Below are 16,665 nucleotides of genomic sequence, written 5' to 3'. Positions count from 1 at the left end.
TATCGCTTGTTTTCTCTAGATGAATGTGAACAATCTTTAAAAACTGCTTATTTAGTGAATGCATTTGTATAAGCAAGTGAGTTCTTTTCCAGCAGATAAGCGTTTATAGATAGGCACCGTTTTGTCGGTATGGTCTACCATACGGTGTGAAGCGCTTTTTTTTTTTTTTTTTTTTGTGGCGGGTGGGGGGGGGGGGGGGGGGGGTCTGGCTGCGAAACTCGGCCTGAACACCGTGTACATGTCCCCACGGGGTTATCCGGCCGGTCAAACCACGGTCCACGGTTTTGGACGCCCACTTTTCCTTGTTTTTTGTGCATTCCGATCTCCAAGAGGACAAAGTGATAGTTTCTATTTGTTCTGGCTGGTGGTGGTCTTCTGGCAAGAACGCCGTCATCTTCTGGCTGGAGCTCGCATCACATCGGAGTACACAGTCTACCGATATGTCTTTTGTCTCCTATTTGTTATCTTTGTTTTCGGGTTGGTTACCAAATAGACAATATATTATTAGAGATTTAGAGGTAGCATAATAGGCTGGGCTACGCATATAATCATCATTAAGGTTAACTTAGATGTCGGGATGTTGCCTCATGTTGATAACTTTGCACATATTAGAGGTTTCTTAACGAGTTTTCTCCTTGGTTTTGTACTTCTTCTTCGTCCCCAGATCGCTTGTCAAAAACGCTGCCACATTCCTGTTGAAGCTTGCAGCACATCTACCAATACTCTATTTTAGACATTTTTGGTTGTTGGGTAAAATTTACCAAAAGACATGTATTATTTAGAGGTGGCATAATAAGGCAGACTGGGTAATGAGTCAAAGCATGTTGGTTTTTTGGTGCTTGCTGAGTGCCTGAGTTGGTCGGTTTCGATGCTTTCCCCTGAAGCAGTTCAGATTTATATCATATTTATAGTTTACATAGCTGGTGAGTAAATGTGTATCAAACATGTATAATTCTAACAACATTCTGAAACTTTTTGAATTTCTTTACCCTTTTAACCATAAAAAAGAATAGACATGGCAATGTAGTTTGAAGTAACCATTTATGAGTTAATGCGTGGAAATTGATTCCTCTAAACATTAGCTATTCATCATATGACAAATTAATCATACTTGTCCAATGTCCAACGTAATTTGTATATGTTTCAAACTTTATTTAGATTCCAACAAGTAATACTTGATTGGATGATATATAAAGTCATAGCAATATTAGTTATTACATATGGGACGAGGTTGTGTGTATAGAGCTTTATTTAGATTCCAACAAGTAATACTTGATTGGATGATAAATAATTGAATTGAACTGAACCACCCAATTATGTTTGTAGCTTTTCATTTGAAATAAAGTTAATATTTTCTGTTTTGTTGATATCTTTTACTAGAACGAGCATAGTGCTCGCGTGTTGCGGTGGCTAGAAAATGATAGATAATATAAAAAAGGAGGCGGTGGTGTAGAGCGAGGGAGGCGGTAGAGGCGGAGGGCGGTGGAGGGTGATAGAAAGTCGATGAGAGTGTATAATGATGAGAGTGTGTAATGGTTATAGAGAATGGGAGAAAGAAGGTTATATAAGGGTATTATGTTTAAGTTAGGGTATTTTGGAAAGAAAAAAAAGTGTTGAATTTAAGAAATCTAATACTCTTTATAAGGGAGTATAGATATAGATTATCTATATAATTATCTATTATATATATATATAGAGAGAGAGATAACCATTACTTCAAAAAACATATACATATATATATATATAGAGAGAGAGATAACTATTACTGAAGTCCGAAGATTATTTGTATTGTATGTAAATCACAAGAATTAGCGAAAAATAAAATAAACCGTGAAACAAAGGAATATATTTTAATACATTATATTTGTTGTGTTTCATTTACGATCAATTATGTTAGAAATCAACAAAGACCGGTGCAACGCACGGGTTTCACCTAGTATGGTAGTATCAAAAGGTTGAGTTAGCCACCCAAAATATGCTAAAAAGAGTACCCTTCTGTAATTTTGAATTTGCCCAAATCATGTTGCTTTTGTATGCGTACTCTTTGGACAGCTCAATTTAGAAAATGTTGCATTTCTTTTGAATGTACGAAATAGTCTTCAGTTTCCGTTTTCAAAGCTTGAAACATCTCTCAAGTTGAAAGCAAGCAAAAGCTATATTTTGTTTAACACGGCAAACAAACTCACTCACCCAGTTTTATAGCACGACCTTAGGATCATACACACTCGATTATTGTTATAAGTGGTAAGGTTCCAGTATTTTTAACGAGGACATGCATTGCTTCTACATGCTCTTTTATACACTTGTAACTGATGAAGCAATCTTGTTTTGGGAAGGTGACCATCCAGATTGACCGCAATGTCATATGGGGGCAGTAGCTGGTGAATATGCTTTGCTGCCGAGGCCGTGATGAATATAATCAGCCGGCGCTCAATATTAAAGGATCAAATATTTACGATCAACATTTAGGCAAATATTTTGTGAGATTTGATTTATTGCTATGATAAACGAAGCTGTATATGTGGTTCATTGTGCAGCTCAAATTTTGCAAATGTACTTTTCCTCAAATTATATTATATTAATGTTTTATTATGACCATTATTTTCATAGATAGTACAGTAGTGAAAGTTTATGTAGTTATACACGTCATTAAAGGATCAAATTTTTCAGATTAACATTTTGGCACACATTTGGTGAGATTTAATTAAATGTTATGATTGATGCATCTTTATATGTGGTTTATTGTGTAGCTTAAATTTTGCAAGGCATTTTTTCTCCAAATTATATTATATTAATGTTTTATTATGACTTATTGTCAAAAAGCATTTAGGATGAAAAACTTTTTTTAAAGAAAAAAAAATCTTTGAAAAGCTTGATTCCATTTGGTACAAAAGTTTTTTTTGAAAAGGTTGATAATCCTCAACCCTTCAAAGAAAAGCTTTTTTTCAATTTACACACAAAAAAAACTTTAGAAAAAGCTTTTGCATTGGAGTGAATGATTTTTTCTTATTTTTAATTAATAGATTGATTGGTTGGAAAAATAAAAAGTTTTTAAAAGCTTTTACTTATTGGAGATGCTCTTAGAAGTTAAAGTTTGTGTGCTAATACGCGTAAGTATTTTTTTGTTTATTTATTACTGTATATAAAATTTATACAGCGAGCTGAGTTATTAGGCCTGTGTTAGTGAAGGACAGATAAAGTGTGTCACCATTTAACATCCTATTTATGAAAAATAAAATATTATTTATTCTTAAATTTTCATTTTAATATTAAGTTTTCATGTTTTAGGTTTATAAAATAATTAGGGTTTATTGTATATAATTGTTGTGAATATATTGATCTTGGATCAACAATGACACCAACAATCAAGAACAATGATAATAGTAAATAATAAATGATGATGAAGTGGGAGATAAAATATGGAGGAGAATGTCTGTCAATTAACTAATAGGGGGCTTAACCCTTATATAGAGTACATTAGCTTAATAAGTAAAATAGGGGCAAACTAGTCTTTACATATTATATATTTGGTATATAACACTCCCCTTCAAATATATATTATACAGTTGTGTTGCCTTATAAAAAACCTTACTAAGAAACCTAGTGGGATAAAATTTAGTTATGGGAAAAAGAGTGTAACGCGTATAATACTCCCCCTGAATTGAACAAACGTCTTCAATCTTCAAAGCCCGATCTTGTGTGACAACGACTGGAAACTACTTCAAAGGTGAGGACTTTGTAAATAGGTAATCCAAGTTCTTTGACTCGATTTGTTGCATGGATATATCTTCTTCCCTTTTGTAGATCATATGTTGAGAAAAATTTTGGTGAAATGTCCTTTAGTCTATCATTCTTGATGTACTCTTCTTTGATATGAGCTATGCAACCAGCGTTGTTGTCATAAGTGGTCTTCAGGTCTTCTTGATTGATTCGATCTTGCATGATTCTTGTATTTCTTTAGGGGATCCAATCATGTTGATGTTGCCAACATATTTAGGTTTAGGCCGAATACCTTTTTCATATTTCAACTCATACCCAAAACAGCCATGCTACTGTGGTTAAGAGGACAGGTTCGAACTGAATCAAAGCATGAACCTACGCACTTCCAAGACATCCATTAGTTTCATATAAAGTCCTTCAGAGATTATAAGACTGATTAAATCTATTTATTGTTGCATATATTATGGGTGAAAATGTTTCCTCATTACCCGGGATTTGAGTGAAACTTTATGCAATTAATCGTGCCTTATATAATGTCATTCTTTTTATTTCAATCACCCATTTATAACCTACTGGTTCGACGTCTATGGGTGTGCGGCCTATAGGTCCGAAAGATACTTCACATTTGAGCGAATTTTATGGCTTCTTGCCATTTTGGGCCAATCATCTCTATGCATGCATATATCCAGAGTTTTATATACGTATTTATTACGTTTGTTGCTATAGCATATGAAAATATATATTTTTTCAACATGCATGTGTTGTCTGGTTCCAAAGTGCACTAATATGTATTGAGATCTCAGTTTTCATTTTGGAACCAATATTTCATCAAGGACTATATTTTCCTCTGGTATCATGTATGTCCTTGGAATATATACCTTTATAGAGGTTTCATTTATGTTGGGTTTCACCAACTATGTTTTTGCTCATTTCTTTTCGTGAGTTTTTCTATCTGTATTCGATTGGCCTCCCACATTATGAGCAGGTGCATTTGATGCTGGTATATGTGACTTTCAGACACTATTTGTATTTGTGAATGCATCTAGTAACTTATAATATGTTTTGGACTTCATATGTGACAATTATGGGGTCAAGATTTAATATTTGTGATGCATTCCAGTATTTTTTTAAAATTTTTTTAATTTTTTTTTTTATGGAGGAGGGCAGCAAGTTGGGGCCAAAAGCAAACACGGTAGGTGTGACACCCGTCATTAAAACCGATAGTTTATAATAGTCTCTAACTTAAATTCCTAATTTCTTGACAAGTCAATGTGTCTGCATAGTATAAAAGGGTAGAGATGTTGTGATCATTCCAATATGTGACTTTTATTACTTGAATACCATTAGTTTAGGATTTAGTCACTCTATTTTCCTAAACATAGACGATTATAGTTATTCCCGTTGATATCTAGACATATAGTTATATGTCATATTTAGTTCTAGACACATATAAATTTCTATATAATACTTATTGGTGAATAAAATCTATGATCATCATCATCAAAGTAAATTATAATAATTATATACGTAGTAGTAATGATAATAGCTATTGTACTATTAAATTATAAGTTAAATAAATAAAACAATTAAAAAGTTCATATGTAATTTAATGAGTTTATATCAAATACCAAAACTTATCCTTACAATCTATGGAATTTACGGCAAAAGGGATTTACATTCCCATCCCATCTCAATTCTTAATTACATATTCTAATTGTAAACAAACTCTAACACTTATCTCTACAAGTATAGGATTAAAGCATTATTAGTTATCATTAAAATAAAATAAAATCTAAAATACAATTACCCTTTGTGCTTTTCCCTGCCGTTGAACAAGACCACCACAAAGAAAAAAAAAATCTTTTCCATAATCTCTCAATTGCCATTTATTCTCTAAGAATTCATGGATTTTTGGTAAGATAATATAACTCTCAATATGTTTTCTAAGAGTTTTATTATATAAAAATCTATGGTTAAAATCCTTATAAAATTAATATTTTATTTTGTTAAGGTATTTAAGGAGTGATCATCTATCTTGGGGTAAAAATTACTTATCTCTTCTTTTCATATATATATATATATATATATTGTTGATCTTTTATTATAAGTAACCTATTTGATGAATATATATATTATGGAAAAATATATAATAATGAATGAAAGGTGTTTTTTTAGGGTTAAGTCAAAAGCTTGAAATATAAATCATATTAATGTTAAAGTTTAAATATTTAATGTAGCATAATAATTAATGTAATTAAAGAAATCCAATTATGAAGGCATGAAAATCATAATAATATGTATGAATAGGTATTGGAAAGATTTGAAAGTTTTTATATGAATATTTAGTTGTAATAGTCTTTAAAACAAGAAGTTGAGTTATTTCAGAATCTGGACAAGTTCAGTTTGTTAACTGTGAAAGGTTATATCTTGGTCATGAAAGATGGTTAAATCATGTTTTTGGTGTCTAAAATTAAGTTCAGGAAGTCTACTTTCTGGTGGAAGTGGTTTCGTGTCAAAATATGAAGTTTAAGGTTGTCAAACGAATTTTACAACAAAACTGCACAAAGCTGAGTTTTCCGAACAGATTTAGGTCGACTTCAAATAGTCATATCTTGGTCGATTTTATGAACTGGAAGTTTATTTTTTCCAGAAACATTTTTAAGATGTTAAGAGTGTACAATAAAAAAATTTGGATTTTTTGAAGCTTCGAAGGCCCTTAACTTTTATAAAACTTTTCTGCGCGCAAACAGTGAATTTTCTGACTAGTCTGTAATTATGAAATTTTTAAAAATAGTTAACGTGCGAAATAAATTAAGTAAAAATTCATGTAAGTTTATAACACTCTAAGGTTATAGTATTTAAGATTTGAAAACTTTAATTCTTCGTTTCATACTAATAAAAAATAGATAAAGTTACCAAAAATTTCAGCGAATATGAGCTTGTAGAATTCAATCATAAATCATTAAAACAAATACTCTATATTAAGTTATGTGACTTGTAACTTAATAATATATGACAAATCAGTTGTGAATATTTTTAAAATATCCATATATGTATATCATCAAATACGGGTTACAATGGACGGTTATTGACCATGTCCATAATTGTAACTTGTGCTTATATATGTTGTGTAGATTCTGGTGATCTTTTGGACTTTGCACAACTACTTGCTTGTTGAGGTGAGTTTCGTGTCCCCTTTTTTATATTATTTCTTTAGGGGAAAATGATGCTCAAAATATTTTTATTTCTTTACTAGTTGTGCGAAAACTAGTTTGCTTTATTGGACATATACGTGTACTTATGAAATTTGTATGTTAGCTTGTTTGCGTTGATTTCATGATGCAATAGATGTCTGTCGATATCTATTGAAGACAATTTATGGCAATGGATAACAATGATAACAAATAACCAACTTTATACTCCAGCTGGTAGTTTGTTGGTATAACAATGTGTGATTGAGTTGTTGGCAAGTAGTGATGTGATTGAGTTGTTGGCAAGCAGTGATGAGTTTGTGTTGTTGGAAATCTATAATGACATTGATCAGTATTTGGTATGCATATATGTTACTACATGGTTATATTTAGACTATTGTCCAAACTTCATATATCATGCACAACAAATTCATTTGTATTACTTTAAACCTACGAACTCACCAACGTTATATTGACATTTTCGAGCATTCATTTTCAGGTAATAATAATGCTTAAGAAGACTGAGCATAAAGACTTTAGGAAGACTAATAAAGGGATCCTTCATGGACTCCTAGATTGCATTTGAAACATTGAACACTATTTGCAATTTGCTACTTCTTTTGCTATTTGAGGCGTGTTGCCTACACTTTCCGCTTGTGAAAATTACATTTATTTGAATTTCATTTATTATGACTCTATTATAAAGTCCATGTGCTATTGCTATATCTTTTCGTCATATCTTACGATTCCGCTTAAGGTAGGGTGTGACAGTAGGCAAGTTTTTTTTTTTAGTACATAAAAGATTATTCATCTGTGTTCTAAAACATCAAGGTATAAATCGAACAGATAATAAATCATTAGTACTCCATTTACACATTACACAATATCATTTGTATTTATCAATCAGTGATTTTTATAGATAAATTTTATTTTACTCTATCTTTATGAAGATTACTTAAACAATTTCAAATATATTATGAATAATGAGAACAATTAAAAGATAGCAATTTCATGTTCAAAGCAAATATTCAGTTTCATATAAAATTATATCAGTGATAATATATATTGCCTTTGGCATGTCAAGATAAAAGAAATACAGAACAAGGAATATTGTGTACCAGGTTGAGCCCACGAATTGCTTGGAAACAACTTGAAGTTCTTTTGATTGCAAGTGAAGATACTAGAGCAATATCTTGTTGACAAGGTGTTATGAATATATTGATCTTGGATCAACAATGACACCAACAATCAAGAACAATGATAATAGTAAATAATAGATGATGGTGAGGTAGGAGAGAAAATATGGAGGAGAATGTCTGTCAACTAACTAATAGGGGACTTAACCCTTATATAAAGTACATTAGCTTAAGAAGTAAATTCGGGACAAACTAGTCTTTACATATTATATATTTGGTATATAACAATAATAATTATGTGGAATAAAAATTTCAACTTAGGAAAAAATAATGACACTCATCAAGTCACTAGTTACAATGTTGGATTTTACTTTATGTCATGTTCGTGAAAATTTTATTACTTACATGAAAATATTTACAAGTTGTTTAGGGTCAATATCGGACTTTTAGGTAAAAAGAAATTGACTATTGTTGTCAAATCGGGTTTTTATCAACTATTAGGGTTTCTAACTTCATTCAATGCATTCACGGCAGCGGAATGTGACTGCCGACAATGTATAGGGAGAACAAAGGGAGAGATGATGAGAGGATAAAGAGGCTCGAGATGAAATTCTTGGTAGAGAGATTATGGTGGGGAGAAATCTTGGTGGTGTATTACGCAAATACCGTTATAGTTTAATAAAAACAAAGTTTAGTTAAACGGTGATGCGCTATTGAGGAAAAAAAAGGATAGTCTAATAATATTTATAAAAATTATAAAATAATGAATTATTTATCTAATTTGTGATTAAGGCTAGTTGGGCCCCTCTTTGATAGATTTGACAGAGGGAATGTTTGCTTCGAGCATTACCTATTGAGTTTGGGCATACATGTTGTCATTGTTGTTCTGTAAGAGTGCGTGAGATCCAACTTTCAACATACTGTCCACCTTGAATGTTACTGTCGGAGTACAAATAATTAATATCTAACACTTCATTTTTTTTTTATCTCTACTATATTATAAAACATTTGCCCCCTCCATTTTTTAAACTTTAAGTAGTTGAAAACCCCAAAGTATCCCTATCATTTATTCATAATATATTTAGAAGAAATCTCAAGCATTCATTTTTATCTCTAATCTCAAATCTCAATCACTCTTTTTTTCACACCCCCATAAATCATTTTATTTATGTAATTCATTCAAAACCTTTTATCTCAAAAAACCGTATATCGATAAATTATAAAAACTATATGGGTGTTCCTAAAATTTAATTCTCTTTTTATTAGAGATGTCATTCGATATACATTCGATAAATTTTTAAATCCGAGGGCGGAACCCGTACAACTAAGTCATTTGTTATCACACTTATGACCTATCACCTTTTATGACCTGTCACACTCTATGACCTATCACCCCATCATCTCACTACCGCAACGTTCAGAGACTTTCTCTCGTTTATAAAAAGGAAAATGATGAACCCTCTTAACCAATCCTCCTAAAAATTCTCCTAATATATCCACTTGTTAACACATGGAATCCACTAATTCTCTTTTCTAATCTCACCTCCTGATTTTTCACATGTCACAATCTTATTAATTAAAAAGACTTTTAGGCTAATAATTTAGGAGGATTGACCATTACCTTTATAAAAAATTAATTTGTAACAAAACAATGGCAATTCAGGACAAAGTAATGGGTCATAATACTATTTAAATTTAAAGTTTGTGCTAATTACATACATAAACCCATAGGCTAATACATAGTTCTCTCGATTAATGGGACGAATTTCAAAAATATCAGTGATATACCACACTGTAATTCCACCCGAAATCAAGGGAGCATAAAGTAATTTCAACTTTCCCGCCCATTCTCTCCATCAGACACCACAATCCCCCATTAATTTTAATAAAATTAATTTAATTCCTACCAAAATTAAATTAAAAAAGAAAAAGCCTGCCATTTTCATCATCCGTTTAAATAAACCATTTATTCCCACTCTTCATTTTCATCGGAAAACACCACCTCTCTATCTTCCACCCACTCTTCCTCCACCACGTTGAAATCAAAGTATGTTCTTTCCCCTAATTTTTAATACATTCTTTTTCATTTTTTGATATATACATATATATATATATTTATCCAATTATTTTAAAATTAAATTTTTTTTGATTTATTCTAGTTGTTGTTTCAGATATTATTACATTTTATTTTTTTTGTGTGTGCTAAATAGTTTTGTGCTGTAAGTCTGAAAGTTTAATAAAATTTCTAGGGTTTTGAGTGAGAGAAAAATGGTGCCGAAAAATGACGTCACGGAAGATCCCTTGGCAGATTCGCCTACTTCAGTGCTTAAAGAAGAGGTTTCTTACTTTATTTTACACTATTTTTTATTTGCTTTTTTAAGAATAATTTAAAAGTTTGTATTTTTGGGGCTTTCTGGTATGTGTGTGCATTCATATTTTATAGTTATACTAGTACAGTATAGTGTGATATATATACACACACACACATATGTATGTATATGTATGGAAGTGTTATACACATTTAGGGTTTTGGTTTCAATATGGGGATATTGTATGAAGCTATAAAAGCTCTGAATCTTGTTTGTCTCTAATTTATTTTAGGGTCTTTTCTCTTTTTGTGTGTGTGTGTGTGTTTTAGCCTTTTGTAGCTCTCATATGAACCTGTCTATGTTTGATATATTGGTTTGACTTAATTTTAAGAAAAGTAACCCGTACGAAATGGACTTTTAATGGTTAAATCGGAACTATGGTAAGTGGTATGACCAGAATGCAATTACATTGTGATTTCATGTAATTTGTTTTGTGTATATAATGTCAAATGAAGTCTTTCATGCTGCATACTCTGTTTTAGTTTTACTTAAATATCGATAAAAGGTAAATGTAGTACTGACGAATCTGCTTAGAAAATAGTCAAATCGGGTAATTATATTGAAATAAGAGTGTCGATGGTGATGTTATATGATAAGGTCTACTCTATGAATGGATGGCTGATTAATTTGTTTGTTTTAGAAGTTTCTATGCATTCTGTTTTAAAGTTTCAGTCTTGTGGTTAATTTTTTAAATAGTACTTTGTTACATATTCTTAAGGACATTGGCAAGGAGAAAGATGGGGTGAAGGTTGAAGAGGAATCAATTATTGATGCCAAAAATGGGGACTCTTTCCTCATATCAGATGCAATGGCAGAGGAGGAAGCTAAACTTGAACAACAAAGGCAACAGGAAGAAGACACCGTGCAAACGGAAGCACCCAACTTGAACGACACACAATATACAAAACTGGATGAGCTTCTTACTCAGACTCAGCTTTACTCTGAGTTTTTGTTGGAGAAAATGGATGAGATCACTAATGTAAATTCACTCCAATAAAATCTTTCTTTTTATTTTTTTAAATTCTTTTGTTCTAAATATTTATGTTGCTGACATTTTCTTAATTGTGTTCGTAGAATGGGGTGGCAGAAGATGTTAATGATGAGGAGGAGCCGAAGAAAGGCCGAGGAGGTAAAAAAAGAAAAGCTGCCTCAACTGTCAACACGGTAATGATTTATCTTGTTTCCTTGCATACTTGCACTTTTGATTACATGTTAAAACGATTTTGCTTACAGTGGTATCAAATTTCATTTTTTTTTCTTATAAACTTAAGTGTTCATATGACATACATGTATCTTTGATGTCTGATTGTTGTTTTTTGGGCATAGGTGTGTAACTTTGATGTTATATCTCTTATATACTGAATTGATATTGTTAATTGTGATGTTATGTCTCATGATCATATTGCAACGTTTGCAGAGGAGGGCCAAGAAAGCTGTTGCGGCCATGCTAACTCGATCTGAAGAAGGCGACCCCACTAAAGATCTGAACCTCAGTAGGGAAGAAAGAACTGCAAAAGAGCAGGCTGAGCTTGTTCCTTTGTTGACTGGTGGACAGTTAAAACCTTATCAACTTAAAGGGGTCAAATGGCTAATCTCACTCTGGCAAAACGGGCTTAACGGAATTCTTGCTGACCAAATGGGGCTTGGCAAGACAATCCAAACCATTGGTTTCCTTGCACATCTTAAAGGGAAGGGCTTAGACGGGCCGTACTTGGTTATCGCCCCTTTGTCTACTTTGTCAAACTGGTTTAATGAGATATCAAGGTATTCTTTTTTGTTTTACCAGCAATACATTATTTGTTTACTCATCACTTTTATTGTAAACTCTCATCTTTTTCTGTTTGTGAAGGTTTGTGCCCTCCATGAATGCCGTTATCTACCATGGTAGTAAAAGTGAAAGGGATGAAATAAGGAGAAAGCACATGCCGAAAACAGTAGGCCCAAAGTTTCCCATTGTCATCACCTCATATGAAATAGCGATGTATGATGCTAAGAAATTTTTGAGGCATTACAATTGGAAATATCTCGTGGTTGATGAGGTGCTTATAAACTTAGCTGATTTTTATTGGCTGTGCTACACATTTTGTTTTCACTTTATAGAGTATGTCTGTCTTAACCATCAACCTTTTTTTATCACTCACAGGGTCACAGATTGAAAAACTCTAAATGTAAGTTATTGAGAGAATTAAAGTGGATGCATGTTGAAAACAAGCTTTTGCTGACTGGTACACCTCTGCAAAACAATCTGGCAGAACTTTGGTCACTGCTGAACTTCATCTTGCCTGATATATTCTCATCCCATGAGGAATTTGAATCATGGTAAATGCATCTCTATCTGAAAACTCTGCCATGTGTAAAGAACCAGCAATATATGCATGATGTTCGTTATTTGCTATGCATATCACCAAGTGTTATTTAGTTTGTCTCGCATGACTTTCTATTTGCATACATGCTACTGAAACAGACGGGAAGAGTGTTTTTTGTTTTTTCATATGTACTTAATATTATTATTATCTATATTCAGGTTTGATTTTTCTGGAAAGTCCAACAGTGAAGAAGCGGAAGAAGGGAGAAAAGCACAAGTATGTACAAGCATAGATAATTAGTTTCAATCCCATCTCTAGAAAAAGTAAGTAACACCCAATGCCGTCTTCCACGGGTTTTGGGTCCCAATACCTCGACGGTGTATGGGGGAGGTTAAGATGTAGACAGCCTTACCCCTACCACGACGGTGTAGAGAGGCTGCTTCCAGGTTCTATCTAAAGATAGAAAAAGACCTCCGGCCTTGCAAGGGATGAGGATAAAACCCATGACCTCTGTCTCCAGAGACAAGGGTGTTGACCACTTGATCCAACTTTGCTGCTTTTTCAATCCCATCTCTCATTTATAATTTATATAAAAAGTTTATAAGGTTGATATATAATTAATTTCAGGTTGTAGCAAAGTTGCATGCTATCCTGCGCCCTTTTTTACTGCGAAGAATGAAAGAGGATGTCGAGCTTATGCTTCCTCGCAAGAAAGAGATTATACTATATGCCACTCTTACCGATCATCAAAAGAACTATCAAGAACATCTAGTCAACAAGTCTCTGGAAGACCATCTGCGAGAGAAATTGGATACCGGTAATCACTTTTTGTTTTTATTAGTTTGATAGTACATCTCAGCGACAATATAATTTAGTAATAATGGCACTAAAGTAGATTATAAGTGTGAACACTTGCCTGTATTCTGGATTGCAATTACCAAGAGAGGAAATAGGCAATCTTAAAGGTAAAATATTAAAGGAATTGGAAAGATAGTATGGAAATTTTAGGTGGTGACAAGGTTTATTAATTTACAGTACCAATTAGATGTGCCAAAATTTACAACACAAATTAATGGGCTGCTTTTAATTATTGTTTATCTCTTACGGGTCATTTGAGTTCAGCTTAAGATTTTTAATTAAAAAATGAACAGGTCAAATGGATCTGAACCATTCAAATTGTATCCAAATATGTAAACATATTCAAAGTTATTATATTATAAACGTTGGATTATATAGTAATTTTTATCAAATAAAGTTTTTGTGGTTTGTCCATACGTGATCCGCCGATCCAAGCCAATGCTAACAATCTACCTGATTTGACGTTTAACCGATCTGCCCAACTTATCTTTTTGTCATCTCAAGTGTACATCGGATTGTGAAATGTGCAGTAAAAAAAGTTAAATATATGTCACTATGTCAGAGTATGAGATGTTGAAACTAAATTCTAGTTTTAGTGTTTAATTGCTTAAATACTGTGAGAATATGCAGGTCGTGGTACAAAAGGAAGGCTCCATAATCTGATGATTCAGCTTCGGAAAAATTGCAACCATCCTGACCTCTTAGAGGCAGATTTTGAGGGTTCTTGTATGTGCCATCTAACACTCATAACTATATATGAATGGCTATTATGAAATATTGAAGCAATTTATATTATTTTCTGCAGGTTTTTATCCACCTGTGGAACAGATAGTTGAACAATGTGGAAAGTTTCAGTTGCTGGAAAAATTGTTGCAAAAGTTGTTACCCCGCAAGCATAAAGTAAAGATACTTTTTATCTTGATATTTTGTACCACTAAGTGTATTGGCCGTGACTTGTATGTTTATCTTTTAGGGAAATATAAAATCATTTTTTATGAACAGCAATTGCATTAACAATCTGGGCTTTTGGCGCCCAAAGGCTTTAAAATGATTATATCAAATATAGATTCATTTAGTAAAAGGGTTCATTACTTCACTCCTATTTAGTTTTTTATTACTATTGAGCTATTTTTCATCCAATTAGGTTACTGTCCTCGAGGCATTTAGAACTCTAAGAAATCAGTCATTATTATATATTTTTATCATTACCTGTAGCGCTAATTTATTTGTTTATAAATTTAACTTATCGTTATAAACTTATCACTTTTGAAACCATCAATTTTTACAAAAATCTAATAATGACTCAAGGGACACAAACCCATCTATTAATGACTTATTTTGATGAATAATAGTTCCGATGGTTTGGAGGGACAGATGAAAAAGTACATAGGGTTGTAATAAACTTCTGGTAAAATGCTATTCCCCTTTTCCACGACTAATGACCTTGTGTTATCATGATAACTATACATGTGTGTGTGCGCATTTCAATCTTTCTACTGATGCTTGACTTTGCCAACAGGTTCTAATTTTTTCCCAGTGGACTAAAATATTGGATGTAATGCATTACTACTTCAGCGAGAAGGGTATGGAAGTATGCAGAATTGATGGCTGTGTAAAATTGGAGGAGAGAAGACGACAGGTAAGTCTATAATATACATCATTAAACTTTTTGAAGTGTTTATTGTTAGATAAGTTCTTAATGGCTTCAGCGAGAAGGGTATGAAGTATTTTTTAAAATGTAAAAGTACCTCAATCATATGTTAACATTTCTGTGGCTCTGTTAAAACTACAGATCCAGGAGTTCAATGACCTGAATAGTGACTGTAGAATATTCCTTCTGAGCACAAGGGCTGGTGGGTTAGGAATCAATCTTACAGCAGCTGATACCTGCATACTATACGACAGTGACTGGGTAAAGTATCCCCTTTAGATCTATATCATATTGTTGTTTTCAGTCAATACCCCTTTTAAGCATTAACAATTGTAATGCATTTGGGCTGCAGAATCCTCAAATGGATTTACAGGCAATGGATAGATGCCATAGAATTGGTCAGACAAAACCCGTACATGTGTACAGGCTTGCAACAGCCCTGTCTGTTGAGGTAATTTGAAGGTATTTTTTTTAGTGGTTTTTAATCTTCTTTGAGCAAATTGTTTGATGTTGAATGATAATTGCAGGGCCGAATGTTGAAAAGAGCTTTTCGGAAGTTGAGGCTTGAGCATGTGGTGATTGGTAAAGGGCAATTTCAACAGGAGAGGGTAACAAAGTCAAGTGGCAATGATTTCTTGGAGGTATATAACTGTGTCTACATATGATTTATGTAAAAACTGTATGTACACATGTTTTATGTAGACTTACATATTTCGGTATTTAATATATATTTAGGAAGAGGACATGTTATCTCTTCTAAGAGATGACGACGATCCAGAAGACAAAAGGATACAGACGGATATCAGCGATGAGGATCTTGAGAAGGTGTTGGACAGAAGCGATCTGATTGCTGCCGGGCCAGTAAAGGCAGATGGAAAACCAGACTTCTTGACCTGCACACTTCCACTTAAAGGCCCTGGTTGGGAGGTGGTCATACCCACAGCTAGTGGAGGGATGCTCTCAACTGTTAACAATTAAGCTGAAGAACCAACACTTCTTCACCGTTTTGCCCTGTTAGTTTCTTTTTAGTTTGCTATATGTGGGATCTGGCCTGCCCTGTGGGGGGAATTTTGCGCTTTTGTTGGCATGCTTCCTGTTTTTTGGTAAGAATGGGATTTTGGGTGTATAATCAGATTATCAGTTATCACTAGCAAGCTTTATGTAATTGACACTTTTGGCAAACATGTTTTAGAGAGAATGGGCAGAACAGGAAGTGTTATAGATATCTCGTGGGGTTGACATTAGTTTTAATATTAATGATATTAATGCCACTCGTGTATATTAGTTTATTTTGTTTTGTTTTATTCTAATTATACTCCATTTGTCTCATTTTGATTGTGTACTAACGTAAAAATCAATGATCAAAATGTGTAACTAAATAAAGGTTTTACTTGAAAGAATGTCATTTCTACTGTTACATTTAAAGTGCATTTT

The 16,665-nt window shown here is 32.8% G+C and overlaps 1 protein-coding gene across 1 annotated transcript; it reads left to right on the top strand.

Moving 5' to 3' along the window:
* The first annotated feature begins 9,982 nt into the window (after window positions 1-9,982).
* On the top strand, window positions 9,983-16,541 carry LOC122605530 (ATP-dependent DNA helicase DDM1). The gene is made up of 16 exons (XM_043778487.1): window positions 9,983-10,094; window positions 10,297-10,384; window positions 11,135-11,395; window positions 11,491-11,580; window positions 11,834-12,180; window positions 12,266-12,455; window positions 12,560-12,735; window positions 12,941-12,998; window positions 13,350-13,539; window positions 14,211-14,306; window positions 14,386-14,480; window positions 15,100-15,219; window positions 15,373-15,492; window positions 15,584-15,682; window positions 15,759-15,872; window positions 15,967-16,541. Exons 2-16 carry the CDS (start codon window positions 10,316-10,318, stop codon window positions 16,207-16,209), a joined length of 2,268 nt encoding a protein of 755 aa, XP_043634422.1. The 5' UTR covers window positions 9,983-10,094; window positions 10,297-10,315; the 3' UTR covers window positions 16,210-16,541.
* Window positions 16,542-16,665: the final 124 nt, after the last annotated feature.

Source organism: Erigeron canadensis, chromosome 6, assembly GCF_010389155.1.
Source record: "Erigeron canadensis isolate Cc75 chromosome 6, C_canadensis_v1, whole genome shotgun sequence".
Classification (NCBI taxonomy): Eukaryota; Viridiplantae; Streptophyta; class Magnoliopsida; order Asterales; family Asteraceae; genus Erigeron; species Erigeron canadensis.
Note: the sequence above shows the minus strand (reverse complement) of the source record. Positions and strands in the feature narration are given on the sequence as shown.